This window comes from Martes martes, assembly GCF_963455335.1.
Source record: "Martes martes genome assembly, chromosome: 4".
NCBI classification, from domain to species: domain Eukaryota; kingdom Metazoa; phylum Chordata; class Mammalia; order Carnivora; family Mustelidae; genus Martes; species Martes martes.
Window position 1 is genome coordinate 441,224 of NC_137891.1, and position 19,737 is coordinate 460,960.

The 19,737-nt window shown below is 66.1% G+C and overlaps 2 protein-coding genes across 4 annotated transcripts; both read left to right on the forward strand.

Annotated features, from left to right (window-relative positions):
* Nucleotides 1-263: 263 nt before the first annotated feature.
* On the forward strand, nucleotides 264-12,518 carry TONSL (tonsoku like, DNA repair protein). The gene is made up of 26 exons (XM_080802150.1): nucleotides 264-339; nucleotides 434-529; nucleotides 742-884; nucleotides 1,399-1,582; nucleotides 1,917-2,046; nucleotides 2,259-2,430; nucleotides 2,519-2,633; nucleotides 3,064-3,209; nucleotides 3,306-3,458; nucleotides 3,676-3,801; nucleotides 3,934-4,114; nucleotides 5,215-5,297; nucleotides 5,397-5,486; nucleotides 5,810-5,882; nucleotides 5,959-6,122; nucleotides 6,206-6,329; nucleotides 6,465-7,189; nucleotides 7,285-7,361; nucleotides 7,758-7,911; nucleotides 7,995-8,073; nucleotides 8,589-8,890; nucleotides 9,040-9,211; nucleotides 9,875-10,050; nucleotides 10,583-10,656; nucleotides 11,076-11,209; nucleotides 12,262-12,518. Exons 1-26 carry the CDS (start codon nucleotides 315-317, stop codon nucleotides 12,453-12,455), a joined length of 4,092 nt encoding a protein of 1,363 aa, XP_080658276.1. The 5' UTR covers nucleotides 264-314; the 3' UTR covers nucleotides 12,456-12,518.
* Nucleotides 12,519-12,763: 245 nt separating this feature from the next.
* On the forward strand, nucleotides 12,764-17,749 carry VPS28 (VPS28 subunit of ESCRT-I). Of its 3 annotated transcripts, none has more exons than XM_080801049.1 (10): nucleotides 12,764-12,910; nucleotides 14,838-14,904; nucleotides 15,514-15,542; nucleotides 15,662-15,699; nucleotides 15,929-16,018; nucleotides 16,376-16,481; nucleotides 16,582-16,683; nucleotides 17,135-17,188; nucleotides 17,284-17,375; nucleotides 17,461-17,749. In XM_080801049.1, exons 2-10 carry the CDS (start codon nucleotides 14,868-14,870, stop codon nucleotides 17,576-17,578), a joined length of 666 nt encoding a protein of 221 aa, XP_080657175.1. In that variant the 5' UTR covers nucleotides 12,764-12,910; nucleotides 14,838-14,867; the 3' UTR covers nucleotides 17,579-17,749. The 3 variants fall into 3 exon arrangements, with proteins under 3 accessions (XP_080657175.1, XP_080657174.1, XP_080657176.1); XM_080801048.1 differs by having other exon boundaries at nucleotides 12,804-12,910; nucleotides 14,730-14,904; XM_080801050.1 differs by lacking the exon at nucleotides 12,764-12,910 and adding an exon at nucleotides 13,683-13,922.
* Nucleotides 17,750-19,737: the final 1,988 nt, after the last annotated feature.

Below are 19,737 nucleotides of genomic sequence, written 5' to 3' on the forward strand. Positions count from 1 at the left end.
GCGCGGGAGAGGTTGGCGGCAGCCCGCGGGCACTAGCCAGGAGACCCCACCGCAAGGGCGGCTGCGGGGCCGGCGTGGAGCGTGGGGTGGGGCTCAGCTCCCACGCGGCCCTGGGGGTCTGGGGAGGTGCGGACCCTCCCGCCGCTCTCTCACCGCCCTTCCCGACAGGACGCCACCCGGACTACAGCTCCCAGGATGCTTCGGGCGGCAGGACTACATTTCCCGGGAGGCCCCGCCCCGGCGGGGGCGGGGCCTGGGGCGGGGCCGCGGCGTTAGCGCGGGAAGTCCGGAGCCCGGCGCGCGGCTGCCGGAGCATGAGCGTGGAGCGCGAGCTTCGCCGTGAGTGTCCCGGCCGGGTGCGGGGCGGGGAGCGGGTCTGGCCCGCCCGAGCGAAGGGGCCCAGCCTCCCGGCTCCGTCTCCCTCTCTCTGCAGAGCTGAGCAAGGCCAAGGCCAAGGCCCAGAGGAACGGGCAGCTGCGGGACGAGGCCGCCCTCTGCCACCAGCTGGGGGAGCTCCTGGCCAGCCATGGTGCGCGCTCCGCGGCCGCCCCGGGCTGTGGTCCGGGACCGGGACAGCGGGGGGGGGGGGGGGGGGACCGGGACCGGCGGCGGGGGGGGGAGCCGGGAACCTTGCGGAGCGGGCAGCCCGGGGCCAGCCACAGCCTCACTCGCCCGCCCGCCCGCGCGGCCCCTGGCTGACCGCCCGGCGAGGGCTGAAGCCTGCCGTGCCTGCCCGCCCAGGACGCTACGCAGAGGCCCTGCGAGAGCACCAGCATGAGCTCCAGCTCCTGGAGAGCGTCGACGACCCGCTGGGCTGCGCCGTGGCCCACCGCAAGATCGGAGAGCGACTGGCCGAGCTGGAGGATTACTCAGCCGCCCTGAAGGTGGGCAGGGCAGGGGCAGGGGCAGGGTGCAGGGCCCACCCCCACCCCCAGCCCCCTTGCAGCCACGTCCAGCCCTCCAGGGTCCTCACTTCCTGCCTGTCCCTTTCTGAGGAGAGGATCACAGTCTTCAGCGTCTGACATCTGGCTGGAGGAGGACACGCATGGACACGGCCTGTTCTTCGGACAGCCCTGCGCCAGGGGGCTGTAGGCGGGTCCTGGGGCAGGCACATCATAGCCTGTCCTAGGAGCCTGCTCCCCGCAACCATTCACCAACGTAACACTTCAACTGTTACTGTCCACAAAGGGCCTGCTCTGGTCCTGGGAGTGCAGCTGCAGCGCCTAGCTGACTCCCACTCGTGTCTTCCTCATGACGACATTGGCTGAGCCGAGTGTGGGGACTTGGGGGAGTAGGGGACTCTCCTGGGCAAAGGTAGAGACCTCCTGGGTTTGGGGTACGTAGGAGATTTGCCTGAGGTGGGGGTTGGCTCACAACGGCCATTCCTTTGCGCCGTAGCACCAGCATCGCCATTTGGAGCTGGCCCGTTCTCTGTCCAATCACACTGAGATGCAGAGGGCCTGGGCCACCATTGGCCGCACCTACCTGGACATCTATGACCATTGCCAGTCACAGGATACCTTGCTGCAGGCACAGACTGCCTTTGAGAAGAGCTTGGCTATTGTGGACGAGAAGCTGCAGGGTGAGTGGTCCTGGAGACCCAGCTCCCCCCGCCTCTGGCTGCAGAGCTGCTGGGGCCCCACAGCCTGCCCCGTGTGGCAGGTTCTGCCAGTCTGGGCCCTCCCTTTGCCAGGCTGAGATCTGTCTGTAAAGCCTCCCGGGAGGAGACACATGGCCCGTGCTCCTCACAGCCTCCGGTCTAGGCTCTCTCTTCTCTGTCCTGTGCCCCGTCTGTGGCAGGACCCCTGGCCCCCCGCACTGTGAGACCGGTGGGGGAGAGGCTGCACAGTCCCAGAGCTGGGTACCCCAAGTGGGCCTGAGCCCCTGAGTGTGCGAATGGGGGGGGCACCTTCCAGGGACATTGGCCAAGCGAGAACTGAGTGAGATGAGGACCCGACTCTACCTGAACTTGGGGCTCACTTTCGAAAGCCTGCGGCAGGCGGGCCCCTGTGACGACTACTTCCGGAAGAGCATCTTCCTTGCCGAGTAAGGCCCCTGTGCCCAGAGGAAGGAGCCTCTGAGAGGGCACCCCTCCACCCCCGTTCTGTCTCCCGTGAGCAGAGGAGCCCCCCTGCATGCCTAGAGCACGGTGGCGCGTGCTGGGGAAGGAACAGGCTTGGCTTGGCGTCCGCAGCTGCACTTCTGGTGCCCTCTGCGCCCCCCCCTGTGGCGCTCTGAGCACCTGTCACCGCCCGCAGGCAGAACCACCTCTACGAGGACCTGTTCCGTGCCCGCTACAACCTGGGTGCCATCCACTGGCGCCGAGGGCAGCACTCCCAAGCCATGCGCTGCCTGGAGGGGGCCCGAGAGTGCGCCCGCGCCCTGAGGAGGGAGCGGATGGAGAGCGAGTGCTGCGTGCTCATCTCGCAGGTGCCCGCCCGCCCAGCTCTGGGCTTAGCCTGCAGAGGGGCTCGGGCTCTGGGGAGTCGGCAAGTCTCACCTTCCTTCGCCTTCCCAGATCCTCCAAGACCTGGGGGATTTTTTGGCTGCCAAGAGAGCCCTGAAGAAAGCCTACAGGCTGGGCTTCCAGACGCCTTTGCAGAAGGCGGCAGTCTGCCGGACCCTCAAATACGGTGAGCCCGGGGACCTGAAGTCCCCCAGGAGGGGTGGGGAGCTGGCAGTACCAGTGTGGAGGCTTTCCCTGCCCCCCCTTGTTGGGAAGAGAGCCCCACTTTTCTCTAAGCCTTCAGCACAGTGTGTCAGAGGGGGACTGAGGTGGTTGGGAGCCCGACCGGGCGTTTATACCTGAGCAGGATCTGCACCGGGAAGGCGGACGGTGCCTGGGGCCTGTGAGGACCAGGAGGCGGCAGGGGGGGCTCCCCTTGCAGGCCAGGGGCTGCTCTGAGTCACTGATTCCTTTTTCTGATCCTCACGACCCCGTTACTGAGGGGGGAGCGGGGGCTCGGAGAGTGTGGATGGCCCCCCGACGGGCACACGGCCGACAAGGGGCAGTCCGGGCAGAGGCGCACCGTGCCTCCCATCACGTGGAGCTCTTGCCCGCAGTGCTGGCCGTGGTGCGGCTGCAGCAGCAGCTGCGGGAGGCCGAGGGCAGCGACCCCCAGGGCGCCGTGGGCATCTGTGAGCAGCTGGGGGACCTGTTCTCCAAGGCGGGCGACTTCCCCAAGGCGGCTGAGGCCTACCAGAAGCAGGTGTGCCTCCCCTGCCGAGGTGGGAGGAAGGGGGTGGTAACGGCCCAGGCTGGCACGTGCCAGGTAGGCCTGGCCTCGCCGTTGCTGTCTCTGTAGCTGCACCTCGCAGAGCTGCTGGGCCGGCCAGGGCCCGAGCTGGCCGTCATCCACGTGTCCCTCGCCACCACCTTGGGAGACATGAAGGACCACCACCGGGCCGTGTCCCACTACGAGCAGGAGCTGAGGCTGCGCGGCGGTGACGCTCTGGAGGTGAGCGGTGATGGCACCCGGCCCGAGCCGCGGGGGGCTCTGAGTCCACTCCCCCAGCTCTGCCGTAGCACTGCTACCCTCGAGTGCTGGGCAGGACAGGCATTCTCTTTCTGGGGCTGTTCATGTGTGCAGCGGTGGGGAGCTGGAGCCTTGGTTGCGGCCAGTTCAGTGGGGTGGGCGGCAGCCACCAAGTTCATCCTTCCTCCTCCTGCTCCAGGAGGCCCAGACCTGGTTAAACATCGCGCTGTCCCGGGAGGAGGCCGGTGATGCCTACGAGCTGCTGGCCCCGTGCTTCCAGAAGGCTCTCAGCTGTGCCCAGCAGGCCCAGCGGCCCCAGCTCCAGGTTCGAAGCCCACGCAGCGACCCCCAAGCACGGCATCCCTGCAGTCTGCCTGCCCTCGCTCTGCAACCCCTTCCCCTGCTGCGGGGGTCTGGTGGCCTTGTGGCCCTGAGCCGGGTGTCCCCTGCTCTTTAGAGGCAGGTCTTACAGCACCTCCATGCCGTGCAGCTGAGGCTGCGGCCCCAGGAGGCCCCGGCCACCTCGGCCAGCCTGCAGGAGCTGAGCGTGCCCAGAGAGCAGGAGGAGGACAACGAGGACGAGGACGAGGACGAGGAGGCCGCTCCCGAGCTCAGTGATGTGGAGCTCTCAGAGAGCGGTGAGGCCCGGGGCAGCCGAGCCAGCCACCCCGGCCCCTCCTCCCTGATGCCCTCGGGGCTGGGCCCTAGGCTGGGGCCCTTGTGGGGGCTGCTCACCGGCTCGGGACAGGAGGGTTCAGCCCCGCACGGAAGGGGTGTTCAGCGCTGGTAGACGGAAGAGGGCTGTGTGCGGAGAGGCTAGGGCGGCTCCTGGAGGAGCAGGTGATGGGAAGGCTAGTGGGCGTCTGCGAGGGGGGGACATGCAGGGTTAGACCTGGAGAAATGGCACCATGAGAGGGGGGCACAGGGCACAGGACGGGGGTGGAGACAACACGTGGGCTACCATGCCCAGGCTGGTGTGGGCTGCCCCGTGGAAGGTGGCTGCGAGGGGTAGCCTTGAGCGGGCTGGGGCCGGGAGCCCAGGTGGTGGGTGCAAGCAGGCCCCTGGTTTCTGGCTGAGAGGCGGGGCTGGAGACCCGTCGCTCAGGCCAGGAGGAATCATTTCAGTTTTGAACCTGAGTGGCTTCCAGAACCTCTCAGCGAGAAGCCAAGGGTTGTGGGAAGGCTGTGCCATGCTTTAGAGGCGGGTTAGGCTGCGTGTCACTGCCGTGCAGGTGTAGGGAGCCACAGGAGTCAGAGAACCGAGCAGGAACTTCAAGTGACACCACTCAGGAGTCCATGAAGGAGAAGAAGGTCCTTGCAAGGACCAGAGGCACAGCAGGAGGGGGTCAGGCAGTGGGCGCTGGAGGCGGGTACAGGTGGGAAGGCTGGGTGAGGCCGGCTGGGAGGCACCTGGGCTCATGCGACGACGTGCTGTTCCTAGCGTGACCCTGACTTCAGCTGACAAAGCTGCTTCCCAGGACGGGGATAGGCATGTGGGCTGGGACGATCCAGAGCAGGGGTCTGAGCGTGGGGTGAGGGGTCAGCACGTGGTAGACAGGGGTAAGGGGGGCAGAAAGGTCAGGGGCACCCCTGTGGGCGGAAGTGCGGTGGGTGGGCACAGCCACAGGCAGGGCTGGCAGTGGGGTGTCCGTGGGCACCGGACCTCCATCCTCCAGGCCTGGAAGGGCAGAGGGCTCTGGGGCTTGGCTTACCTGGAGTGGTCTCCGCTCTGTTCCAGAGGGTGATGCCGAGGGCGGGTCCCAGCGGCTGGAGGAGGATGAGGAGTTGCAGGGCTGCTTGGGCCAGCCGAGGGTGAACAAGGTGAGGATGGTGTGGGGGCGGCGTGTGGCCCCCCACGCTTGCTAGTGCCGCCTGGTCCCCTCACACCTCTGCTCCTTGTCCTGGCACGACGGTCCGCAGTGGAACCGGCGCAATGACGTCGGGGAGACCGTGCTGCACCGCGCTTGCATCGAGGGCCGTCTGGGTCGTGTCCAGGACCTCGTAAGACAGGTGGGCTGCCGTCTCATTCTAGGTCCCATTCTAGGTCCCGTGTGGGCCATAGCGGGGACTTTGCCCTGGGGTATGTGGTCCCCCCTCCCCGCAAAGGGGGTGGCACAGGGCAGGGGGGCTGGAGGGAGCACCAGCCCTGCACAAGCCTCTGTAGGGGCCTCCCCGAGATGCTGTGTCTTACATGCAGACCAGCTCTCTCTGCTGGGACCTGGGCCAGGGCTGGTGTGGGGCTCATTCTGGGCTCTGAGACCCAGACCCAGGCCTGGCCCTCCTGGAGCCTGAGGGCCCTACGGCAAGGCTGGACTTCTCGTCCTCGGTCACAGGGCCACCCTCTGAACCCTCGGGACTACTGTGGCTGGACGCCCTTGCACGAGGCCTGCAACTATGGGCATGTGGGTGAGTACGGGGCCGGGACATCCTAGGGAGGGGGCCGACCAGGGCTGGGAGCTAGCTCGTGTCCCTTGGCCCACAGACATCGTGCGCTTCCTGCTGGACCACGGGGCTCGGGTTGATGACCCGGGCGGCCCGGGCTGTGAGGGCATCACTCCCCTTCATGACGCCCTCCACTGCGGTCACTTTGAGGTGGCCCAACTCCTCGTCGAACGGGGAGCGTCTGTCACGCTCCGAACCGCAAAGGTGAGTGGAGGGGAGTGTGGGCCAGGCGGGCTCAGGCTACGGGGGGTGCTCCTGCCGACCCCGCTCAGCTGGCGGCCGTGCAGGGGCACAGCCCACGGGAGACGCTGCAGCAGTGGGTGAAGCTGTACGGCAAGGATCTGGACAGCGAGACCCGAGAGAAGGCCGCTGCCATGGAGCGGCTCCTCCGAGTGGCCTCCTCAGGCCAAGGCGAGTAGAGGCCTCTTGTGCCCCCAGGGATACCCATCCCCGGCCTGCGAGTGCCCTAGCCCCTGCTTCTCGGACATTCCAGCCTGGGTGGCCGGGACTGGGCGCGGCGTCATGCTACGTTCCGTCTCTCCACAGCTCCCCACAGCTCCGCGGCCCCCCACACCTCTCCACGGAACCATCTGTTCGACCCTGAGCTCTCTCCTCCCTCGAGCCCTGGCCCGGGACCCCCAGAGCCCTCTCAGGCCCATGCCGGGGTCTCCCCGGGGCACGCAGGTCCAGCTGTGGCCAGGCCTCGGAGGAGCAGGCCCGAGCTGGCCAGCAGCAGCAGCTCGGAGGGCGAGGACTCCCCGGGCCCCTGCCGGCCCGTCCACAAGAGGCCCCGGCAGCACGTGCCCGTACAGCAGGCCAAAACCGGGGTGCCTGGCTACCGCGGCAGCAGGGAGGCAGCCGTCCGAGGCGTGGCTGGTGGCCGGATCTGCCGCCCTGGGCCCAGCCTACTGCAGGGCCCAGGTGAGCCCACCACACCCCGGGCGGCGCTCATCCCGGAGGAGGAGTGTCTGGCCGGGGCCTGGCTGGAGGACGACTCCCCGTTGACTCGCAGCCGCCAGGACGGCTCTCGGCCCCACCCCCAGGGCAGTGGGAACAGCCCCAGTCCCTGCGGCTCGGGCTCGGGCCACAGTAAGAGCCCCGCCGGGCTCCGGGCCTGGGCCAGGTGGAGCCCGCTGCCCCGCCTCAGGAGTTGGACCGCACCGGGCCGGGCAGGGGCGGACGGCAGCCCAGCGGCAGAGCCTCCACGGAGCGCTGACCTCTCCGGGGCCTCAGGGCCCGGTGGGGACAGCCCGGCGGCAGGCCAGCCCCCGGTGGGTGCACCCCTCGGGCGGAAGCGTGGGGGGGGGGGTGGATGACTGTTCTCTGACTCAGCCTGTTGCCGCCCCCCCGTGTCCCCACCCGCCAGGGCCCATCTTTGCTCCCTCCCATCCGGGTGCGAGTGCGGGTGCAGGATAGTCTCTTCCTCATTCCCGTCCCACATGGGTGAGCAGTACCTGCCCTCTAAGTCCCTGTTCCCCTTGTGCCCTCGGGAGAACCCTTGTGTTTGCCTATGGGATGGCACGGGTAGCGAGGGCTCTCAGACGGGGTGTGTCACCGCTGCTGTGGCTGGGGAGAGGGGGCAGGCCAGGGCCAGGGGTCCTGCATACGCACAGGCAGGGCCCTGGTGGGGTTGGCTCATGCCCTGTGGCCCTAGGGAAAGCCCGGAAGAGCTGGAAGTGTGTCAGGCTGCTGGGGGCGCGGGCACGTCCTGAGCAGGGCCAGGAGGAGGGCGGACACCGGATGAAGGAACCATAGACCCAGAGCGGGGACGGCAGGACTGTGGGGGCCTTCGGTGTGCCCAGGGTCCCGGCCAGCTCTGCTTTCCCTCTGTGCCAGCAGCGGGGAGACCCACTCTGTGTCCTGGCTAACCGAGCAGGCTGCCCAGCGCTACTGCCAGGCCTGTGGGCTGCTGCCAAGGCTCGTCTTGCGAAAGGAGGGGGCCTTGCTGGCCCCGCAGGACCCCATACCTGATGTGCTGCAGAGCGACGAGGAGGTGAGTGGTGGGGCCTGGGCCCCGCGCGGACCGTGCCCCGGCCCCGGAGGCCCCTCCGGCCGCTTACTGCTGGTGCTCCGCAGGTGTTGGCGGAAGTCACTTCATGGGACCTCCCCCCACTGACTGACCGCTACCGCAGGGCCTGCCGGAGCCTGGAACAAGGTAAGGGCCCCAGAGAGCTTGAGGTGGCCTGGGTGGATGCCCACATCCCTGCGCCCCTCTCGGGTCTGGGGCCTACCGTCCAGAGCCCCAGATGGATAGCCAGCGAGGCACACTCCCTCCTCCTCTACGCAGTGCGCACACCTGTGGGTGGCAGGTGGGGGAAGGTTGGTCCTGCTGGCGGTGCACGGTGTAGGGTCAACAGAGCCACTGGAGGCTAGGCCTAGGGCAGCTTTCCAAGGAAGCCTGGTTTGGGCGCTGTGAGATGTGGGGGTGCCTGGCAGAGGTTAGGGCCCTGCCCAGGAGGGCGTGAGAAGGCAGAGAGGGGTCAGTGGCACCCACCGGGCACGCATTGGGTCTCCTGCAATGCTGGGTCTCCAGGCATGTGGGAGTGGCCTCTGTGGTCCTTTCGGACCCAGGGCTCATGAGTCGGGGGCATGTTTGACGGGGCTCCCAGGATTCACAGGGCAGAGCAGCAGATTCTGGCCCTGGTGACACACACACACCCCCCCGCCCAGAGGAGCACCCGCAGGTGCTGCAGGCCATGGACCGCCAGGGCTCTGGCCCCTCGTTCAGCGTGGGCTCCCTGGCCCTGCGTCAGACCCAGCTCACCCCACTGCTGCGGGCCCTCAAGCTTCACACGGCGCTCCGGGAGCTGCACCTGGCAGGGAACCGGCTGGGGGACGGATGTGCCTCCGAGCTGCTGGCCGCCCTGGGCACCATGCCCAGCCTTATGCTCCTGGATCTCTCCTCCAATCACCTGGGCTCCGAAGGCCTACGCCAGCTTGCCGCCGGCCTCCGGGGGCAGACCACCTTGCAGGTAGAGGCATGGGGAGCAGTGGGTTGGCACTAGGGCTGGCATTTGGCCTATCATCGGGTGGAAAGGTGCACTTGGGAGAGCTGGCCACTGGCTCTCCTTGGGGACACCGAGGAGACCAGATCTTCCAGAGGGGCCCGTGTCCTCCACAGAACTTGCAGGAGCTGGACTTAAGCATGAACCCCCTCGGGGACGGCTGTGGCCAGGCCCTGGCATTCATCCTGCAGGGCTGCCCCTCACTCAGTACCCTGCGTCTCCAGGCCTGTGGCTTCGGCCCCAGCTTCTTCCTGAACCACCAGGCCGCCCTAGGTAGTGCCTTCCAAGGTAAGCTGGCGGGCACGTCCACGTCCCAGGGTTCCGGTTGTCATCAGAAGGGCACGTCCAGGGGCACAGAGGGCCTGCTGTCTAGAAGCACATCGCTGGACGTGCTGGGCCTGCCTGGGCTCGGGCATTCCCCTAGGACATGCCATGGGCCACCGTCATAGTCCTGCTGTTCTCGCCAGCCCTGAGTGTTCTTGTAGACACTCTGAGGCTGCAGAGAACCCCAGTCCCAGTACAGAGACCCTGGGAAGCGGTAGTCCTCTAGGGGGCTTTCTGCAGAGGTGGTGGGCCAGGAGGTAGGGCTCAGGGCTCAGGGACATGAGCACAACAGCAGAGGAGAAGCGGGGTTGGGCAGCAGATGGCGTTTCCAGCCCCCACCCGATTGTGCACAGACCTCCAGGCCCAGGGCCTGTCTTGGGTTACCCGTCTTGTCTCAGGTACGGGGAGGCAGGTGGCCCAGGATGTCGGGGAGAAGGTGGGCTCAGGAGTGGCCCCATCTCTCCTTGCCTGGGACACCCTGGGCAGAAGCTACTCCAGTTCTGCGTGCACCGAAATCTCAGGGATGATAGTTTCATCTGGGGGTCGTGAGGGTGTGGGGCCTGGGACTGCAGCTGAGCTGGGGTAGCAGTCGTGTGTGGCTGACAAAGGTTCTGGTCCCCTGTGCAGATGCCAAGCACCTGAAGACACTGTCTCTGTCCTACAACATCCTGGGTCCCGACGCCCTGGCCCACGCCCTGCAGAACCTGCCTGCCCATACCCTCCAGCGCCTGGAGCTGAATTCCGTGGCAGCTGGCAAGAGTGACTCAGGCCTCGTGGAGCCTGTGGTCAGATACCTGGCCAGGGTATGTCTGTGGTGGAGGGGGTTTGCCGAAGCAAACAACCCTGGGCCATCCAGCCTGCAGTCCCATAGCTGATACCAGGCAGGGGTGGGAGTGGCCTGGGAAGGGGGTGGTGCCTTCAGAAAGAAAAGCTGTGGGGGAACCTCTCTGGAGAGCTACCTGCCTGCCTCAGGGTTTGAATGCCTGGCCAGCGAAGTTGCCCGGGTACCAGGGCAGCTTCCTTGCCCCAGGCAGGTCCCAACGTCTTGTCAGGCCTCCCAGGGCTCTCTCCCCTGGCTCCTTCCTGTGGGTCTGGTCCCCGTGATTTTCACGTGCCAAGTGTGACTTATACCTGGAAGGGGAGGTGTTTCCTTGTGATCTGCAGATCGGAGGGATCCTGGTCCCCTCTGGTGCACGGGGGGGTCAGGCAGACTTTGCCTCCTTGTTCCCAAGGATGAAGGAAGGTATCTGACCTGCATGTGGGGCCTCTACTGGGAAACAGGGAGGGCAGGCACCCCACTCAGCCCAGCCCCCCTCGGGCCTCTGCTCTGTCTAGGAAGGCTGCACTCTAGCTCACCTGAGCCTGTCTGCAAACCATCTGGGCGACAAGGCAGTGAGAGACCTGAGCAGGTAATAGGGTCTGATCTCAAGCCCAAACCCTGGGGGAGCTGGGTCAGGCAAGGAAAGGGCACCAGCTCTCCCCCAAGTGTGTCCCAGGACCCAGCTCCTTCCCGCTTCATCCCTGCCTCCTGTCCTTCCCACGCCCCTGAGGCTCCGGAGAGCCTTCCCATCACGCTTTGTGCAACAACCCATGCGAGGGCAACTCCTGACCCTCCAGCTTCAACTGGCTCTTGGGAGTGCTGGGCCCTCGAGCCAGGCAGGCATCCCCAGGCCTGCGCTTTGGCATTGTCTAGCTAGCGTGGGGAAAGTACTTGCACCTGTGTCTCCAGGGGAGAGCCTGTGGGGCCTGGCCTGTGGCTCCCAGAGCTGAGGTTTGTCTGGGGCAGCTTTCTCTAGCGCTGGGGGCTCCCTCCCTCCCGTTACTGCAGGTGCCTTCCTTGTTGCCGCTCACTCGTGTCACTGGACCTGTCTGCCAACCCTGACGTTAGCCGTGTGGGTCTGGAGGAGCTCCTGTCTGCCCTCCAGATGCGGCCCCAAGGCCTCAGCTTCCTTGGCCTGTCAGGTGAGCTTGGGAACCTACCTAAGGTCCAGGTGCCTCCTCTAAATGGGCTGTCATTGCCACCAGCCAGATGGCAAGGGGGGGGCTGGGTCCCCTGAGATTGACACAGTGGGGGACAGTGACCCATGCGACTCGAAGGGGGTGTGAGCCCAGCTCCTAAAACAGTGGGGCAGGAGGAACATGGGATCTCTGGTTTTAACCCGTTCAACCTGACCCTCAGAGACCATGGTGGCTGGAGGGTTGGATCCCCTTCCAAGAGGATTTCCTAACTACCTTGGCAAGAGAAAGGAACTCTAGGTCAGGATGGCAAAAACTTGCCACCAAGGGACCTTCCTACTTACTGGCAGGGGCTGCTGGGACCCTAACCTTCCCAGCCTGTGGTGTCTTAGCTTGTTCTCATTCTGACCACGCACAGGCACAGTGCCCTACCGAGCTGGCTCGAAGATGATGCCAGGAGATGCTAGTTTGGTGAACTGCACATCCAGCTAGGGCCTGGGGCGGGAGAGTACAGGCTTAGCCCTCCAGGAGGACAGGGACCGGGAGTGGGTATCCACACAGGGAACCCCTGGGTTCTTCCTGCTCCTCACCCCCCACTGCACACCGCTGAGGGGCTGCTCCCTGCACACCAGCATCTGGACCTATCCTCTCCCCTAGCTCCCTAGGGTCCTGAGCCCACTGGGCACTCTGGGCTCCCCGGAGCTCAGACCTTGACAGCTCAGTGACCTCTGGAGACTCACAGGCACCGCTATGGTGCCCATTTATGGACGGAGACCCAGGCATTGTCCTAGAAAGTGGCATGCATGTGACTGCCCGTGTGTTTGAGCCAGGGACCGTCCTACGCGACCCCCGGCTCCGACTGGGGCCCACGAACTCCTTCCTAGAGGGTTTCTGGGCCTTGTCTGGGCTTCTGCCCACGCACTGTGCTGTGGCCCTCGTGGCCTCAGAGGAAGTGCGTTTCTTCCGGGGGGCCGCCCGGGTACACAGAAGAGAACACAGGCGCGGGAGTCGCAGAGGCTTCCAGCTCCCTGAGACCCGCTCCTGCCTCCCCTCTGCAGGCTGTGCTGTCCAGGGCCCCCTGAGCCTGGGCCTCTGGCGCGAGATCACCGCACAGGTGCAGGAGCTGGAGCTGTGCAGCCGCCGCCTCTCCCCCGAGGACCGGGCTGCCCTGCGCCAGCTGCTGCCCGGCCGGCCGGGCCCCGGCGCGTGCACACTGGACCGAGGGTCCAAGCTCTTCTTCGGGCGCCTGTGACCCCGGGGGCGCTGCCCGGTCCCCTCCCCCCAACGCCTCAAATAAACGGACGCTGCTGCTGCCCCTGCTGCTGCCTGGAAGACGGGAGGGAGGCGGAAAGCGGGGTTCGTTTTGCGGCAGGGACCAGAGGGCAGCTCCGGTCCCTCAGAAGCCGGGGGGGGGGGGACCGGGCACGAAGCCCACACCTTCCCCTGCCCGAGCCTCTTCCCGCCTCGCGGGCCGCAGGGAGCGGGGGCCCAGCCAGTTGCGACGCGCGCATGCGCGCTCGTCGGGCGATCGTCGATTGGGGGAGAGGCGCGCTCAGACGCAGACCGTGGGGATCGAGCGCAGATTGCCGGGGCGTGTGGGGGAGGCGGGTTGTGCGTGCGCAGGCGCAGACGTGCAAGGGAGCGCCGAGCGGTCGATCCGGGGCGCGCACCGCGCCGCCTTGTCCCCGACCCGCCGAGTCGGCCCAGGTACCGGGCCGGGGGGGCGTGGGGGGCGGGGAAAGGGTCGCGGGCGCCATTACGCCGCGGAGGGCGTCTCCGCGGCCATCCGGGGTGACTGCCGCGTCCCGGTCCCGAGCCGCGCCGGGCTCCGCGCGCAGACCCCGCACCCGCGCAGGCCGGACTCCCGGGGTGCGCCGCGCCCGGGGCGCCTCCTTGCTCGCGCGGACCCGGCAGCTGCCCAGGCGGTGGCTTCGCGATCAGGGCATCGTGGGGAAACTCGCGTGCGGCCCGCGGACCCTGGTTTCCGCGCCCGAGTGGAGTCCCCCGTGGAACTGCGGGCGCTCGCCGCGCGCCTCCGCTCTTGGCGGCCCGGTCCTCCCGAGTTCCCGGCTGGACGGTCTCCCTGCCGCCGCCCGGGGGGCTCTTGTCCCTCATCCGCGTTCCCAGACGACACCCTCCCTCGCACGCGCGCTCCTTGGCTGCACCGCACCGTCCCCTCGCAGCCTCCGTTCCCGGCCACCGCAGGGCGCCAGCCGCGCTGCCTGCTCTCTGCGTTCCCTGTCGGTCGCCCCGCGTGTGACCCGCCCAGCCCCAGTGTCCCGGCTCAGCCCGGCTGGCCTGGGCGTGTCCGCTGACTTCGGCTGTCTCCGCACACCCACCCCGGCGGGCGCTTTGCTGCGGCCCCTTCCTCTTCCCACTTCTCCAGCTCGGGGCGCCCTACGGTGGTCGGGCCAGGCACAGGGGTATCGTTCTTGATTCCTCTTTAACTAACGTCCCATTTCAGAAACTTCAGTGGGCCTGGTGGGTTCATGCCCAGCGCATGTCAAACTGGCTCCAGCGCGTGCATCAGCTTCCTGAGTGGGCAGACCCTCCCAGGGGCCTCGTGCCTTCTCTTTCTCCGCCCGCTGCGTGGCTGGGAGCCTCTAGAGCTTGTCTTCAGCCCATCGGTAGCTTCTGCCGTGTTGCTGGGAAGCTCACACACCCTCTCTTGACCTGTGGGGCTGTGTGCTGTCGTCCCTTCTCTCCATCTTCCCCACGGGTCTGTTCCTCCCCTGTGTTTCTCTGTGAAGGCCTCGAGTTACGGGTGCTGTTCTCTCTGCCCAAGGGCTCCTCCCCAGGTCTTCTGGTAGCTCCCGTCTTTCTCCTGGCTCCCAGTGGCCGTCAGGGAGCCCTGACCCCTTGCCGCCACTGCCCTGCTATCCTGAAATGCGCTTCTGCACCCGCTTCCTCCTGACAGTCCCTCAGGCAGACCAGGTAGTGCCCCGTGTGTTCATCGCTAGGATGTAGGCCGGCCAGGTCCGAGGGCCCAGAGGGGTCCTGCAGGACCCGCCAAAAGGGTTCTTGCCTTCACACGGGAGGAAGGATCAGACACGAACCAGGAGGAAGTGAGAGCAGTTTACTGAGTAGTGTAAGTGAGAGGCTGTATGGAGCCTCTGGGAAACTCAGAAAGGAAAGAAGAGTGAGTCTCTCCTCTGCTTGGGCTCTGAGGTTTTTACTGGGGACGGGGTCTGGTGTGTGTCCTCTCAGGCATCCAGGAAGTGCCCAGAACCAAGGTAAGTGGCCGGGTGTTCTCCGTAAGTCAGTTGGTCCCTGGAACCAGGTGGTCTTGGCGTCACAGCGTCTAGAGTCTGTGGGTGGAATGGGCACGGGACAGCCTCACCCAGTCGCTACTTGGAAGTTATCTACTGTGCAGGGAGACCACAAAGAAATCATTAACTCCTTGACCTTGACCAGTGAGGACAGGCGTTATTTGTACTGTAAGGCACGTGCAAGGTGGGGGTGCAGAGCCTAGCAAGGAAGGACCGAGAAAAAGAGCAAAAAAGCAGTTCTTCATGGGACTTTTCAGTTTCCCTGTCTCCCACGTTTCTCATCTGACTGCTGTGGGCTGGGAGTCTTCGCGAGGCCCAGGAGTGTTCGAGGTCCCCTTCGAGTCGGCGCTGGCTGTACTCCTTAGGTCTTTGCTGTGGCCCCCGGAGCCGGCAGGATGTTTCACGGGATCCCAGCCACTCCGGGCATCGGAGGTGAGTGGGGCCCGGGGTGGGCCCAGGGACCCAAAGGGCCAAGCTTTCACCCCTGCTGCAGAGGCCAGGGGTTGTGGGGAGGTCTGTAAGTGTCTCCCCATGCAGCCTCAGTGGGCAGCTGGGGTCTGGTGCAGTTCATCCCCAGGGGCCCCAGAGAAGACCTCCAGGTTGGGGGCCAGCCGGGCACAGAGATAACGACTTCGTTGTGCTGAGAACCTGGGGGGGGGGGGCATCCTGGGGTCAAGCCAGGGGAAAGGTCACAAAGCATGTGACAGATGTCATTTGTGTCCTTTCACTCTACCATGAACGGGGTGTGGTCGCCTCGCTTCAGCGTGAGGTAGCTGGCGGGGGGGGGGGGGGGGGGGCAGGGGCAGGGGCGGGCCTGACACGGGGGCTCCCGGCCTCAGTGGGAAGTCTTCTGCTCGGAGCTCCCTGCCCACAGGCTGGGGGTGCGGAAGTTAGGATCCCACCCTCGGCTCCCTCTGGGCTCCTTGGGACCTTTCACAGGGTGAGCCCTTGTGTGGGCCGCTGGAATGGGGCTGGGGCCAGGGCCAGTAGACAAGCCCCCTGGAGTCGCCGTTGTGGTCATCCGACTCTGCTCTGTTGCAGCACCTGGAAACAAGCCGGAGCTCTACGAGGTGAGCGGCGGACGCCCGCCTGGCCAGCACCGGCCAAGAGCAGACCCTGTGTGAGCCCCGCCAAGACCCTGCGGCCATGCAGTCCTGCTGGCTGACACACTGCCTCCTCTCGCCGACAGGAAGTGAAGCTATACAAGAATGCCCGGGAGCGGGAGAAGTGAGTCCAGCCCCCACCACACGCATGCTGTGCCCCCGGCCCCCCACCACACGCACACTGTGCCCCCCGGCCTCCAAACCACCCCCGCACTGAGGTCAGGAGGACATGTGGTCAGGCTGCAGAAAGTCCCCAAGGAGCCTCTGCCAGGTGTGCCCAAGTACAACCTCACCCCAGGACGGTGGGCGCCAGGGGCTTTGCAGCCATGGCCTGATGGACACGCTGCCCTCAGGTATGACAACATGGCCGAGCTGTTCGCCGTAGTGAAGACAGTGCAGGCCCTGGAGAAGGCATACATCAAGGACTGCGTCACCCCCAACGAGTGAGCCTCTGTCCTCGCGCCAGTCCTGAACACCAGTCGTGGGAGGCTTGTTCTGCCCTCCGGGGCCCGGGTGCTCAGCGGGAAGCGAGGACAGGGCACTGAGGCCGGGGCTGGGGGTTCATTTGGTTTCACTTCAGTGTGGGGGCCATGTGGGGGCCGCCCCTCCTTTCTGCTTCCTCGCCTCCCCAGCGCTCGTGTCTAGATCCCTAGGGAAGCCTCAGCCTTCGGTGGCCCATCTCTGCTCTGCCACTCAGCCCTCCAGGAGAGCTGTCCTGTGTCTGGATGGGCCGAGGGTGAGCAGGAGTGCTGGGCTGGGCCGGCCTGGTGCTGAGGGCAGCAGCCTGGCCCTCTCCCCAGATACACGGCCGCGTGTTCCCGGCTCCTGGTCCAGTACAAAGCCGCCTTCCGGCAGGTTCAGGGCGCAGAAATCAGCTCCATTGATGAATTCTGCCGCAAGTTCCGTGTGAGTGAGCAGGTCGAGGGAGCCAGGGGGTGGGGAGGGGAGCCGTTAGGAGGGCGCCAGGCCCGGGAGCCCCAATACCCACGGCAGCTCTGCCCCTCAGCTGGACTGCCCGCTCGCCATGGAGAGGATCAGGGAGGACCGACCCATCACCATTAAGGACGACAAGGGCAACTTGAACCGCTGCATCGCCGACGTGGTCTCGGTGCGGCCTCGGGGCCTGCGGGGGCTGCGGGGTGGTCAGGAGGGCCCCCGCCACCCACTGCGGCCACACGTGGCCACGGAAGCCCAGGGCTCCTAGAGCTGCACAGCACGCGCACCCATTGGGCAGGGCTCTCCGTAGCTGGGAACAAAAGGGCCGGGGAGGTCTTCCTCCCTGGACGCGCCCAGGGTCAGCTCAGCCGGGGCTCCCATGCACCCACCGCCCTGGGGGGCACAGCCAGAGCGGGGCCACGGACAGCAGCAGGTCGGCCAGTGGCACGTGGAGGACCTCACAGGCCGTGGGAACGGGTGCAGCGGGGACCCAAGTAACCAGACCGTCGAGGAGGGAGCCAGGGGCTTCTGGAGGCCCGAGAGGGGCTGGGTGGGGGCAGCCTGGCCTGCAGCTGGTCCCCCGCGCTCGGCCCCCAGGCTCACACTCTCACACTCGCGCCTAGCTCTTCATCACAGTGATGGACAAGCTGCGCCTGGAGATCCGTGCCATGGACGAGGTGGGGCCCCCGGCGGGGCCCGAGGGACAGAGGGGTGGCGTGGCGGTGGGGAGGGGAGGGCTCCCAGTGCAGGAAGCCCGCCGTCCCGTCCACAGATCCAGCCTGACCTGCGGGAGCTGATGGAGACCATGCATCGCATGAGTCACCTGCCCCCGGACTTCGAGGGCCGCCAGACTGTGAGCCAGTGGTGAGGAGCCCTGCCTTGACCCCTGTCCCCCGTCGGGGACCGTGAAGGCCCTCCCCTGCATGCCCTCAGCTCTGTGCTCCCCCAGGCTGCAGACCCTGAGCGGCATGTCGGCCTCCGACGAGCTGGACGACTCCCAGGTGCGCCAGATGCTCTTTGATCTGGAGTCGGCCTACAACGCCTTCAACCGCTTCCTGCACGCCTGAGCCGCCTGGCCTGGGGTCCCCGGGGGGGCTCTGCAGCGTGCCGCATGCCTGTCCCCCGGATAGTCCTGTGTCTTGCCATCCAGAGTGGCTCCATCCGGGTGCCCGTCCCTGGTGTCTCAACCCTGTCTCCTCCCTCCCTCCCCACAATAAAGACACTTTCTGACCTCTCTGCTCCTGCGAGCTGCTCTCCCCCAACCAGGTCTACGCTGCCCGCTTGTCCTCCCTCGGGGCGGCGGGTGGGATCCTGTCTCACCGGAGCACATAGGCCCCGAACACACAGCCCGTTCTTCAGGGCAGGGTCTGAGCCCCAGCTTAGGGTCTGCAGCCGTCCCAGTGGGCGCTCTGCAAACGGGAGAGAGGCGAGACTTCACCTGGGCCGCGTACGGCTTGAATCTGACCGCGCAGGACGCTGCCCGCCACGTCCGCGGCCCCGCCCGTCATCTGAGAGCTCCGGGCTCTCGGGGGCCCAGCTGGCTGCAGACAGAGGCTGCCGTGCTGCCCCTCCTCTCTCCCTGCCCTGGGAGACACCACAGGCCGGCGCAGGGCTTTGTCCTCCTACTGGGTCACCAGGGCCCCAGTAGATAACAGGACGGGGGAGGCAGTTTGTCCTGCCCCCGAAGAGGGTGTTCCTCTGTCAGGAGTAAGGCTGGGCTGGTGGGTACCCCAGGACCCCTTCGGCCTGTCTTGCCCGGGGCAGGGGGAGCTGCAGTCTGTAGGTGAGGATGTGGGCATTCAAAGGCCAAAGCTGGTTCACTTACTCGTGTTCGTCATACCGGCTCCGCAGGCGGCCCTCACCTGCAGCGCCACATCGGCCCACGTCCCCACGGACGGGCAGCCGCAGACCACAAGACCAAGGCTCCGGACCTTGGCATGGGCTAAGGGACCTGCCAGAGCTCATAGTGTTCCTTTTCCCAGTAGTGTTTCTGGGTGTCTGTGGCATCGAGATCAGGCGCGGAGGGGCGCCTGGGTGGCTCCGTGGGTTAAGCCTCTGCCTTCGGCTTGAGGCATGATCTCAGGGTCCTGGGATGGAGCCCTGCATCGGGCTCTCTGCTCAATGGGGAGCCTGCTTCCTCCTCTCTCTCTGCCTGCCTCTCTGCCTACTTGTGAGCTCTGTCAAATAAATACAATCTTTAAAAAAAAAAAAATCAGGCACGGAGCGTTTCAGACGGAGATGAGGTGCGTGTGGAGGTCGCTGTTCCACATGGGACAGTCAGGACAGCAGAGCAGGCGAGGAGAGGAGTGCGGAGGCCAAGGGAGGCCTTGGAATTGTACCTGGAGCCCTGGGTGCCAGCAGGGTCCTCCCAGCAGAGGCGTTCACTAGGCCGTAGAGAGGCAACTGGTGGGGGTTGGGGGCAGGCAAAGAGAGGCCCTGGGGTCGTGGGTGTGGACTTTGCTGCTTGCACACATGGTATTGCCATGGGCTGGATGCACTGGGCAGTGAATAACCTGGCCCGGCACCAGAACAGCCGGCTGGAGGGGTCCTGGCGACATGCGGACACCTGCGGGAACAGACTCTTGTGAGAGGGCAGCCAGCGCGGTTTGCAGAGGCCGACTCAGACTTGGGCCAGCTGGTCGGCGGGGGTTGTCAAGTGGGTGGCTGGACATCAGAAGCGGGAGTTCCGGAGGGAGGCTTGGCATCTCCAGGGTGGAGTACCAGGAATTCTACCCGAGAGGCCCAAGGATCAGCTCTGGCACGCGCAGGTTGGGAAGAGACCGGCAAAGGAGCCGAAGAAAGGGTATCTGTGGCCCAGGAAGCCTGGAGAGGCCAGAGGCGATGAGGAGCCAGTAGGTCCTGGGCCGAGAGGAGAAGGAGGAGCTCCACTCGGGTCTGGCCCGTGTAGCTTGGGGAACTTTGGGGACCGTGACAAGACTGGGGGCCAGGAGGCAAGGGTTTAGGGGAGCCTGGCAGAGATCACCAGACCTAGAAACCCCAGTTCCTGCTGGCAACTGCAGCTGAAGGGGCAGGGAGGGTTGTTTTGGTCTTTTTTTTTTTTTTCCCGAAGATTTTATTTGCCAGAAAGAGACGCAGCAAGAGAGGAAGCACAAGCAGGGGGAGCAGGAGAGGGAGAAGCAGGCTCCCCACTGGGGCTCGATCCCAGGACCCCGAGACCATGACCTGAGCTGAAGGCAGAGGCTTAACCCACTGAGCCACCCAGGCG

Excerpts from the sequence above, each read along its gene's own strand:
- TONSL (XM_080802150.1), top strand. The coding sequence starts at position 315 with ATGAGCGTGGAGCGCGAGCTTCGCC. Across the intron at positions 9,212-9,874 it reads CCTAGGTAGTGCCTTCCAAG|ATGCCAAGCACCTGAAGACA; the intron begins GTAAGCTGGCGG and ends TCCCCTGTGCAG. Across the intron at positions 11,210-12,261 it reads CAGCTTCCTTGGCCTGTCAG|GCTGTGCTGTCCAGGGCCCC; the intron begins GTGAGCTTGGGA and ends TCCCCTCTGCAG.
- VPS28 (XM_080801050.1), top strand. The coding sequence starts at position 13,704 with ATGTCAAACTGGCTCCAGCGCGTGCATCAGCTTCCTGAGTGGGCAGAC. Across the intron at positions 15,543-15,661 it reads ACAAGCCGGAGCTCTACGAG|GAAGTGAAGCTATACAAGAA; the intron begins GTGAGCGGCGGA and ends TCTCGCCGACAG. Across the intron at positions 16,482-16,581 it reads AATTCTGCCGCAAGTTCCGT|CTGGACTGCCCGCTCGCCAT; the intron begins GTGAGTGAGCAG and ends TCTGCCCCTCAG.